At 35.8% G+C, this 11773-nt stretch overlaps 3 protein-coding genes across 3 annotated transcripts; 2 read left to right on the forward strand and 1 right to left on the reverse strand.

The window, feature by feature from the left end:
• Positions 1 to 1312: 1312 nt before the first annotated feature.
• LOC119069983 (vesicle transport through interaction with t-SNAREs homolog 1B) lies at positions 1313 to 2894 on the reverse strand. The gene is made up of 2 exons (XM_037174227.1): positions 2657 to 2894; positions 1313 to 1550 (listed from the first exon to the last, which is right to left on the reverse strand). The coding sequence occupies exons 1-2, from the start codon at positions 2795 to 2797 to the stop codon at positions 1338 to 1340; spliced, it is 354 nt and encodes a 117-aa protein (XP_037030122.1). The 5' UTR covers positions 2798 to 2894; the 3' UTR covers positions 1313 to 1337.
• Positions 2895 to 2988: 94 nt separating this feature from the next.
• Positions 2989 to 5472, forward strand: LOC119069958 (exocyst complex component 6). Its single transcript, XM_037174189.1, has one exon. It carries the CDS (start codon positions 3132 to 3134, stop codon positions 5394 to 5396), a length of 2265 nt encoding a protein of 754 aa, XP_037030084.1. The 5' UTR covers positions 2989 to 3131; the 3' UTR covers positions 5397 to 5472.
• Positions 5473 to 5720: 248 nt separating this feature from the next.
• On the forward strand, positions 5721 to 7505 carry LOC119069964 (levanase-like). The gene is made up of 2 exons (XM_037174199.1): positions 5721 to 5932; positions 6017 to 7505. Exons 1-2 carry the CDS (start codon positions 5770 to 5772, stop codon positions 7441 to 7443), a joined length of 1590 nt encoding a protein of 529 aa, XP_037030094.1. The 5' UTR covers positions 5721 to 5769; the 3' UTR covers positions 7444 to 7505.
• The last annotated feature ends 4268 nt before the right edge of the window (positions 7506 to 11773 follow it).

An 11773-nucleotide genomic window follows, 5' to 3' on the forward strand; every position in this document is an offset into this window, starting at 1 on the left:
TATTTAATTTACAAAAGAAGTGAATTTTGTTTATTTGCTGTTAAACGAAGCTGGAAGTCCTTGAAACCGGTCATCTTCACTGTCGAACGAAAATTGTTTTTTATTGACTAATTCGTTTGTTGCTTGTGTCGCACCGGAAAGCCATTATTGCTCCAATTTCCCTTGAGTAATACACGTGAATTTATTTTCGGTATCATAGTGTTTTCATGATTTGAATCAACACATCGTAACCGGCATCGTATCGACAACGACCACAGCAATAATAAACGACAAGCTTCAGCAAATGAAAGTAAAACAAATGAAGTAAACGATTTCTGAAATCAATTTTTGAAAATCTTCGACTAGTGAGGTAAAGTAGCTATTCCCTCACTAGTGAAAACCTTTTCCCTCGCTCGTAAAGTAAAACGTTATACTTTACACGTGAAAGAATTTGGAAATAATTTGATATCTCGTATCACGATGAGTAAAAGTACCTCGGGCTGAAGCCCTCGGATACTTTTACTCATCTGGATACGAGATTTCAAATTACTTCACTGGTATAGTAATGTACTATATTATGCTTGCCGTCTGTGACAGGTTAAGGAGCACCTGACCAGAATATATTTGAAGTAAAGGGCCAATTCGACGCAGTAGTCAGAATTTTTCTTACAAATTTAGTTTTTTTTTTATTTGAGAGCTGGAATTTCTGTTAATCAACTATTCATCACGACACGAACTCTTGCTACTGCTGTCTTATATAAATAAAATTACATGTCTACATTAATGAAGTATAAGATTTTGTATCAGTTACAGATGTAACTATGTCTAATTATTCCAGGATCTATTCCGCCAAAATTCAACGATTGGAATTATACTCTTCTATTTTCTTAACATTTTACGTCGTTAGTTCCGGCACACATCCTAACAACCATGTTAAAATGTTTGGTTTTCAGAAGACAACAGAAGTTTTATTTTTTTTTATTTTGGAAAAATAATTTGCACTGATGGATTGAGAGACTTAAACTGTTCCATCGAATCGATTTATTATTTTTTCAGAATTTATTTTTAAAAAATCATCTTTGCACATCTTTGTCGGTTGATGTTTTATTTGTTTTCATAAGACATTAATTCTCAATATTCTCTAAAAATAAATGGGAGCGTAGCCCATCATCATTGATTTTTTTTGGTCGAAATGTTTCGCTGTAGTATAGAAAAATATGAATTGATTTCAGGAATCAAATTAAAATAATAAACACCAGTCGGCCAATGCTGAAATTTGTGATTGTGATGGATGCGAACCAGCAATCGAACAAAATGTAAAAAAGAAAAATAATTTTGTTTTTGTTAAAAATTTATTTTTACTTTTTCTTGAAAAACTTTATGAATATCAAACCGCCTAGAATTAATGCTTCCAACAATATTATCAACACCAATATCAACTTATTATAAAATACTGTTCGCTGCATCGATCGCAATATCGAATTCGATTTGCTTAGCCCGTCGTTAGCATTCTCAAGCCGCCGTTGACTTCGAAGCAACGATTCTCGTTGTTCACCCAGATCCGAAATCACCTAAGAGGATAATGAGACACCAAATTACATTTTGTTCCTTATGGGCATATTTTTTTGAATTGGTATTTTAGAGCCTCGGCAATTCTCCGCTATCAAAATTTTTTCTCCGCCAATAACGGATTTGTTCCACAGTTTTTCCGGCTCTTTCCATCCCCGAAAGTTTTGGATGTCCTCAGACATAACTCGGCGGTTCGCTGATGGTAAATTTTCAAAATCTGTAAAATCGTCTATCAGCGGACGCCTGAGTTTCTATGATGAACGAATAAAACTTGCTGGAGACGATAGAGCGTGAAAAACTACGGAACAAATCCGTTATTGGCGGAGAAAATTTTTTGATAGCGGAGATCGCCGTAGAATATGGGTTTGAAAATGCAGACCTCCGCCAATTGCAATAGTTTTGTATGATCAGTTACCTCAGATAAAATTTTTAACACTTCATTTCATTTCATTTCAGTTTCAAAGTGATTACAAATACAAAAACATCTGCGTAGCTCTAGTGTGACGAAGTCAATTCGAAAGAGCTACGAAAGTGGGGTATCGTAAGAAAGGTATGACCTCTGACTATAAGATAAAAATCAACTTCGATCAAAATATGTCCACTCACCGAACTTTTGTGTCAAAACGATTTCAAAGGGGTGTATGAGATTTCATGAAATGAAAAATTTTGTATGGGAAGGAGCAGGTCCGATTTTACTGAATGCTGTTCTGAGCTCCCAAAAGGTCCCTGAATCGATACCCGTTCTTAGTTTTTGGGAGTATTTCGGAAAAACTTCTTTTTTGTTAAGGAGGGGTGTGTATTTGAGTCAGTTCCACAGACTCAGAAAATCCTGCCTCGTACACCCACCGCTTACATTGGATCGACAACAACTCTGTGCAGCTTTGCTCATGTTTTATCTCCACATTACTGAATTTGATAAGAAATCAACATTTGTCGTATGTGAAAATAGCGCAGATGACTAACAGTCAGAAAGATGGACAGACTATTTAATATGAAAGCGCTAACAAAGAAAACCAATTTGAGTGGACGATCGGGACGGAACGGGGACATTGATTATAAAGTAAAAAACACAAACAAATCGACCAAAAAAGCAACAAAACAAAATTACCTGAGTTCCAATATTTTCCGTTTCTATTGCAATTTGATTTGATCGGGCTAATGACGCCGAAGTACGTTCAAGTACTTGCCTCCCTTCATAAACAACCCGACGGTTGTCATCATCCCAATCATCATAGCCTCCGCTAGCCATAATTAATTAAAACGCAAATAAAAAAAAACACACAACACTCTCCTCTGCGCCTTTAATATTTTGACATACCCCAGAGTAGCGAAACGAAAATTGGATACGTTTGGAGATGAAAATGAGTGCGTTCTTGTTGTGAGAGTTTTTTTTGTTACGACATTTTATTGACGTTTATTTTTCTACTCTTCGCTCAATCGAAATTTCTACACACCGATATTGACACTGCTAGTACTTTTTGTTTTCAATGTTGTCATTACTCACAAATTCATTTTGTGTATCAAAATACTCATTCGACTAATATAAGTTATCAGTGAATTGTGATTTCGTGGGCGTACCTACAATGTCGATTCAGGACATCGAAGCCGTCGATGATTTTTTCACATTTCATTCGATACTCGAAGGAAATTCCAATTACCAAATTCAATTGGAACTGGAGAGTCGGATCCGAAGCCATGACAAGGACATCGAAAGAATATGTAATCTGTACTATCAAGGATTCATCGATTCGATCCGAGAATTGCTTCACGTCCGATCACAAGCGAAAAGTTTGAACGAAGAAGTGTTGTCACTGGACGTTGCGCTCAACCAAGAATCGTCGGGTGTACTGTCCAAAGGAAAAGATCTGGTTCGGGCCCGTCAAATTGAGGGAAACATTGCGAATGCCATCGACGGATTGAGTTGTTGTCTACCCGTTCTGGAGTGTTATACGAAATTACTGCGCCAAGTCAAAGACAAGCGATACTATCCGGCACTGAAAACGTTGGAACATTTAGAGAATGAGCAATTGCCGAAGGTGGAGAATTTCCGGTTTACCGCACAAATGAAAGAGGCTGTACCGAAGCTGAAGGAGAACATCAAGAAATCGTCCGAGGCCGATTTTCGAGAGTTTCTGGAAAATATTCGCAAATTTTCACCCAAAATCGGAGAGGTTGCTATGCGACACACCAAACAGGTGCAGAAACGGGACCTTCGTACCATCATCGAAGAACATCAAATTAGCACGACAAGTGATTATGCTGTCGATGAAGAGGACCTCAGCGCCCAGGACCTAATTGACTTTTCGCCAATCTACCGATGTCTGCAAATCTACACCGTGCTCAACGATAAAGAATACTTCGAAAAGGATTATCGGAAGCAGCGACGTGATCAAGCAAAATTGGTTCTTCAAGCACCGCAGAATATGCACGACAATTTGGACGCATACAAAAATTACATTTACTCGATCGTCGGATTTTTCATCGTCGAAGATCATGTGATGAACACAGCCGGTGATGTTGTGATACGTTCGTACTTGGATGATCTATGGTCAACGTCCCTGCAACGGGCTGTAAATGTACTCAGTATGAGTTCGTCATCATGCACGGATCCCAATGTTTTGCTTAGAATTAAAAATTTGATTATGCTGTCGATAACGACGTTAAAAATTTACGGCTACACAGTCACACAATTGTGGGACCTGTTGCTGGAGATGAGAGACCATTACAATGAAGTGTTGCTGCAGCGATGGGTCAACGAATTTCGAGACTTGTTGGACAAGGGCGACTTTCTGCAATTGCAGGTGAACAATCAAGAAGAATATGACGCAATACTCGAACGATTCCCGTTCCACTCGGAACAATTGGAAAATCAACCATTTCCGAAAAAATTCCCGTTCTCGAAAATGGTACCCGAGGTCTATCACCAAGCCAAGGAATTCATGTATGCGTGCATGAAATTCTCGGAGGAGCTAACACTGTCGCCGAGCGAAGTGGCTGCAATGGTACGAAAAGCAGCGAACTTATTATTGACTAGAAGTTTCAGCGGTTGTTTATCGGCCGTATTTCGCAATCCCAGTCTGGCACTGATGCAAGTCATACAGATCATCATCGACACACAGTATTTGGAGAAAGCCGGTCCGTTTCTCGATGATTTTGTGTGTAAAATGACCGGTACGCAACAAGAAATCAAGCAAGCACCTTCAGCGATGTTCCAAGCGGCACGCTCTGAAGCTGAAATGCAAGTGTCGGCCAAACTCTGTTCGAAATTGGATGACTTTTTCGAAGAATTGGAAAGTTATGACTGGCTACTGGTCGAACCAATCGGTCACGCATCTTCGTTCATCACCGATATGATCGCCTTTCTTCAGAGCACATTTCAAAGTTTCTCGTATTTGCTGCCGGGTGTTGCACAGGCTGCGTGCAAAAAGGCTTGTGAACACATAGCTGGTTCGTTTTATAAATTGCTGCTCAGCGATGACGTTAAACAAATCTCGACCGGTGCCTTGCAGCAAATAAGCTTGGACTTAATGCAATGCGAAGTGTTTGCCGGTACGGATCCAGTACCGGGTCTGAAAGACGGCGAAGCGTTGCGCTATTTTGCCGAGGTGCGTCAATTGTTGGACTTGCTGATACTGGAAGAATGGAGCACATACTTGCACGATTACGGAAAATCGGAGAATCGGTACAATTTGTTGCAACCATCGACCATTATTATCGTGTTGGAGAAAGTTCGCGAAGCGGATAAAAAGACAATGTTTTCGGTGCTGAAGAAATCGGAACGAGACAAAAAGAAATTATGGGAAACTGTTCTGAAGCAGCTGAAACAGTTGGCGGAAAGACAGAACTAGGTATATCAATCAATTGTGTAAAAATGTGCGAGAAAATAACAGAATAAAGAAATAAAACTAATTTCATCTAACCTGAGAACTGTTTTTTTTACTTGTCTGTTGGGACAGAACATAAAATCTATTGCGGAGCTCTACATTTAGCTTTGAACTCATCTCGATTCATTTGCATTTGAACGCATTATTTTATAGAGGAAATTTTCCATTTTTTTTGGGCAAGAAAAAATTCCGCTGCACCATCTGCTAAACGACCTAAATAACCTGAACACAATGTAATTCGTCTATATATAGGCATACTTAGACGATTCAGCTTCAGTCTCATAGCTCTGTCGAAAAGCTAACAATTCGATCCAACGAACAATTTTGCATTCCCACTATGTTCAATCGCAGTGCCGATGCCATTCGCAGTTCGACAAGCATTTTATATTTGTTGTTCTCATTACAATTTTTGCATTTATGTTACACGCTATGTCTCGACGATAAATATCGTCCACAACTTCACTACAGTCCATCAAAGCATTGGATGAACGATCCCAATGGTAATATGATTCGTTTATCATCAAAATTGTGATGATACCGTCAATGGTAAAAATTAAAAAAAAAAAAAATCTCATTCGGGACAGGGCTGATATACCTAGACGGAGAATATCACCTATTTTACCAGTACAATCCCAATGCAACAGTTTCTGGACAAGTGTATTGGGGCCATGCTATTTCAACGGATTTGGTCCATTGGACAGAGTTACCCATTGCCCTTAGTCCAAATGATATAATAGACGTAGAGCCAGTATCTTTGTTCAGTGGATGTGCAGTTTTAGATGCAAAGAATTCTTCAGGCTTGCAAACCGGGAGCATTACTCCGATGATTTTATTTTTTACTCAGGCAACGACGAAAAAGCAACAACAAAGCATCGCCGTAAGTAATGATCGTGGTAGAACATTCGAAATGTATTCTAAAAATCCGGTTATACCGAATGATGACGAAAAAGTTCCGGATTTTCGAGATCCGAAAATCTTTAACTGGAAGGATAAATGGATAATGATGGTGGCCGCTGGCGATAAAATTCAATTCTTAGAGTCGGATAACCTACTGAATTGGAACTCGATAAGTGAATTCGGTGCAAGACCGCTGCAAGGATCACATGGCGGTGTGTGGGAGTGTCCTGACCTGTTGCCATTTACCGTTAATGGTCAGAGGGTGTATGTTCTTTTAGTTAGCATTAACCCTGGCGGACCCAATCAAGGATCTGCAACTCAATATTTTGTGGGCTCGTTCAATGGAAAGCAGTTCCTTAAGTCAGTACTCTACCAACCACTTTGGTTGGACTGGGGACCCGACAATTATGCAGGTGTATCGTGGTTTAACGAACCAAACAATAGGAGTCTGTTGATCGCTTGGATGAGTAATTGGGATTACGGGAAATTTTTACCAACGAGCGCTTGGAGGGGACAAATGACACTGCCTAGAGTTTTAAATGTGCAACGGTTAGATGGTAGACTTCGTTTGCAGTCTCAACCAGCGGCTGAAGTTGACTCATTACGAATTTCTTCGCAATTTTTCGAAACCACCCAGCCACTTTCGATAAGAACAGGTCACGATTTTACTAACGATTTAGGTTTTAGGAATTCCCTATTGGAGGTTGACGTTCTGATCGACACACAACTCATGTTTAGTGATTCATTAGCCTATTTGCGTCTGTGCTTGTTCAATGATCTGGCCGAGGAAGTTTGCGTGGGATATAGTTTTGGATCGAACGAAATTCATTTGGACAGAAGCATGTCTGGTGATACCTCATTCTACTCCGAGTTCGCTGCGGTAGCTACAGCCAATCGAGAATCGAAAAACAGATATCTTCAAATGAAAGTCTATCTGGATGTGTCGTCGATTGAAGTTTTTGTGGACGGTGGCTTTACTACCATGACTGGTTTATTCTTCCCTACCGAAGCGTTCACCCGTGTGAAAGTTGAATTCAACTCAGCTAAAGGTATCAACCAGTTGACGCTTCTTTCAGCCACGATTCGTGGATTGAAATCAATTTATGATTGCTGAATGTTGGTTGCGAAATTGGCTCGCGTAATTTCCTTAAAAAATAAATTTGCTGCTTATGACACACTGTATAGCTGTTGTTTCATTTATTATGTCCCAGGCAGACCAGTATTATAATTATCGAGTCTTTTACATATTTAAGAGCTTCAAACAGATAGTCATCGAATAGTCCTAACCTGATAAACAAATGCCCATTTGAAGCAGAAAAAATTCTAAACGCACTTTATAACAGTGTCACTGCAATGAATCCTTACCAATCCCTTCAAAGGGGATGAAGGTAAATTATGGCACCAAATCTTTTTGGCAGCAAAAGTAATTCCAAAGCAATAACTTTCTCATTCTCAATTCTCTTGACGATCTTACGCCGGAAAACGATTGTCGGTAACCAATTTTCCTAATTGAGGGACGGATCCTTTTTTTTAAATGAGCGTCGGTTGCAGATTTTTGAAAATTGAATGTCGTCTTTGAAAAGTTATTACAAAATCCTTCCTCTTATAACCGTAGTTTCTCTTCGTATTTAAACTGTGGTCTAAATCAGCGGTTTTCAAGTAACATGTGAATTGTTGATAAAATTCCTCACGTTCAGCTCACTACTTTCATCATAGAAATTATGAAAGTTGTGTCCCCCTAACCCCATTTTGAACTTGGCTTCAAACAATCAACGAGATTCTGAAGTAAACAGATAGTGGCGCATAAATAGTTCTATAGTGACAGCGGCATTGGAATTATAGACTGTTTATGATGAAAGATATGGAAATATGTCTAGGAAATATGTCAAAAAAGTGTATATAAAAATGCAATAACAAGTACCCCAAGGCAAGTTATAATTAACTGGTCTTCGGTTGTCTTGCTCTGATCATAACAGTATATATAACCAAAATAGACAGATTTTAATTTATTTATAAGTCGGCAAAACTTGTCATTAGACAGTTTGCGCAGATGACGTATAATTTATAGGTCAACTTATAAATAGGAAATTATGGGTTACACACATCTTCATACAAGAACTTCTGGAAGGTTACTTTTATTATTTCCAACTTATAAATTATACGTCACTTGCTCAAATGGTAAGTCAACTCTCCATAATACATTTTGTATTGATCAATTACTCTTACGTACTATGCAAAATAGGAGCCGAGGGGCGGATATTTGTAAATTTCATTAACAAAGGATTTTCCAAAAGACAATCCTCTGAAGATTTTCATTGATGTTAGAGGTTTTTCTTGAATTTGTTTTAGATTTCTGAAGATTTTTTTTGAGGATTTTCTTCGACTTTGAGTATTTTCTGATCAAATGTTTTTGAAGTATTTTGTTTTGGTTTATAAAAAAGGAGTTTCCTCGTGAGTACATTTATTGAATTTTCCACTTGTGCCAAACATACCGTATATCATATACATACAATATACGATAAAGATGCATATAGATCGATCGACCTGACACACTAAAATGGAGTCACTTTATCCTTTTTTGTCAATTTTCCAAGCAATTCTCAAGCTTTGCGTCAATTTATAAATATCAAGTGAAAATCGTATACAGCCACTGTCACTACACTAAATGTACTGCCGTTATAAATTATTGTATGATGGTCGTGTTAAAGATCTGTTTTTTTTTTAAGAATAATTAACTCTCTTTATTAATATATGACAATATGCTTTTTTATTATACAAATAGAAAAGCGTTCTATCTAACCATATTTTCCATTTTCATTCATTAATTTCATTTTTTACTGAATTTTCTTGTAGTGTTCATTTTTTATATTTAGTTTTCTTTTATAGGTATGGATTAATTTTTATGTTTTAATGATTATTATTCTATATAAATGGTTTTTATTTCTTCATGTTCTTCATAATTAATTAATTATAAATGTTTCTATTTGATTTTTCTTTTCTTGTATATAATTTATAGATTTTTTTACAGTTAAATTCTAAAATTAAAAACTATTTCAAACACAAAACAGATATGACGTTTGACGAAGTTATTGAAAATAGAAAATTGTTGGTGAGAAAGACAGGTTTTTGTATTTTTTCATGTTTTTTTTGTGAATGTTTTTGTATAAATATAATATTTTTCATGAGCGCTGAAAAAGGTACAGTATTCTCTCGTTTTTAACTTTTTTTTTACTTTTCTTATTACTTTTTTCTCTCTCTTTTCTTTGGAAAAAGGATTCAACTCGTAAGGTTCCATTAAACTTAAACAGAATTCTATACAAAGTTTTTCCGAATAATTGAATGAGTGACAAATAATAAAAATAAAATAAAAATTAAAAATTGTAAAAAATTTATGTACAAAATTCAAGACAAAAAAAATATATTTTGTTTTTATAAAATCACACATTTTATTTTCACGGATTTTCTTTCTTATTTTTTTTTTAACAAAAATATTTATTAAAACGTCTTGTCTGCGTCTCAAAAAAAATCCAATTAAACGAAAAAGGAAAACGTCCAATTATTACACCCACAGTTATACTACAACAAATAAGGCGAACTTCTTTGAATTAATAAAGTGAACATAGAACAGTTAAACAGATCAACTCTGTTAACATAATAGCGCAACGATTTGATCTACAAACTGGAAATCTGGCATCGAGCATGGATTCTGTCTTGTTTTAATTGAATAAAATGGAGACAGAAGCGGACCATTTTTTACAGATAGGTGGAGACAAGAACACAGTGGCTGAAACCCTCATATGATCTTTCAGAAAATATGAGTGATTGTCCTTCTTTGTTAGATCCATTCACTGTGCACTTAAAAATGGATCGCTAAAATTTAAAAAAATTTCTTTTTTTGGTAACGTGTGTGGTGTGAGACCCATTCAAATGGTACAAAGCATTCAAAATTGCTACACTTTTGTTATGCTAAAAAATTTCGCAGAGATTACAGAAATACAACCACAAGCATCCATTCGACAGCGAGCCAAAACTATCGATAGGATACATTTGATTGGGAAATTTATTGACATGTTAACAACCATGTATAAAAACATAATTCCCACTTGTTGACAAATGAAAAAGTCGTAACATCTCTGAAAATGCAGCTCGTATACACGCTACACATTTTCGGAAATTACCAAAACAGATCCATAAATTACTGGATGAAGGAATTTTTTATGTTTTGCCAATTGATCTTTGAACAAGAGATGAATAAGATTGATCGATAGACTCTAAAAAAAAGTTTATTTTGGGTGCTAGGGTCCATGATGTGAGTGGCAGTCGGACTATATTGTAAGTTATTTGGTATGGAAATGGAAAGTATGGTCAAAGTAAACGGACTTTTCCACAATTCAATTGTGACAATTGTTTGAATATACATTTCATGAGGTTAACTGTAGCTTCATACAACGATGCGTTTTATGACCTAAAGTTTCTTTTGTTTCTTTTGTTTGAGTCAGATCTCTATCGCTTTTCTAAGCGTAGGTTTCACAACGATACGAAAAACACCTAATTCGGGACTGATCTTTGATTTCTTTTGTTCTCTGACATTTTAGTTATTATTCGCATTAGGTGGTTTCCGTGACGCTATATAATAAAGGTCGAAGCTACAGTCAGGTAATAAGGAAAAATGAAAGACATAGCTATCGAGTTAAAAAAAAATCTTCTCGACGATTTACATTAAGCTTCGCATCTATTATTTTCTACAATGACCATTCTAATGTGCACACAAGTTTCGGAACATAAATGTTAAATTGCTTAAGAAGAACGTTGTCGGAGGTAAAACAGTTATTATGAACCATTCTTCCCTCGAAATTATGCTTTGTAACGTTTGAAATTCGAAAAGAAAATATTGAATTGGATCGATAGTTTATTGTATAAAGTGGACTTGTGCCGTTGTCTATAATGAATTTAGGGTATTAAGGGCATTCCTTGGTGAAATTATGAACTTGATGTATAAACAACGAAGATTTTTTTAGAGAAAAAAAAATATTTTTTTTTGTTTCCTTAATTTTTATAAACAGAACAAATATTTCAATTTCTAAATTCATTGATTTTTGTTTTTTTGTTTTTTTTTCTTTTTTCCTTTCTTTTTAAAACACTTAAAAATATTCCTACAATTCACTTAAAACCTAAATATTATTTTTAATTTTTTCTTCTTTTTTCTTTTAATTTAATTTTATTTAACAAATTTTTTTTAATTTTTCATTTTCACTTTATATTTTCATTTATATATAGTATTCAACAGTAAGCAGTTTCTTTTTATTTTTTTTTTCTTCTTCCCTTTTCTCTTCATTTAAATTATTTTGTGTATTTTTTCTATCCGTCCATCCTCATTTTTATATAATTTAAATATATATTTTCTTATCTTTTCATTATATATATAAACCCTATTATGTGACATT

The sequence above is a fragment of the Bradysia coprophila genome, assembly GCF_014529535.1.
Source record: "Bradysia coprophila strain Holo2 chromosome X unlocalized genomic scaffold, BU_Bcop_v1 contig_416, whole genome shotgun sequence".
In the NCBI taxonomy this organism is placed as follows: Eukaryota; Metazoa; Arthropoda; class Insecta; order Diptera; family Sciaridae; genus Bradysia; species Bradysia coprophila.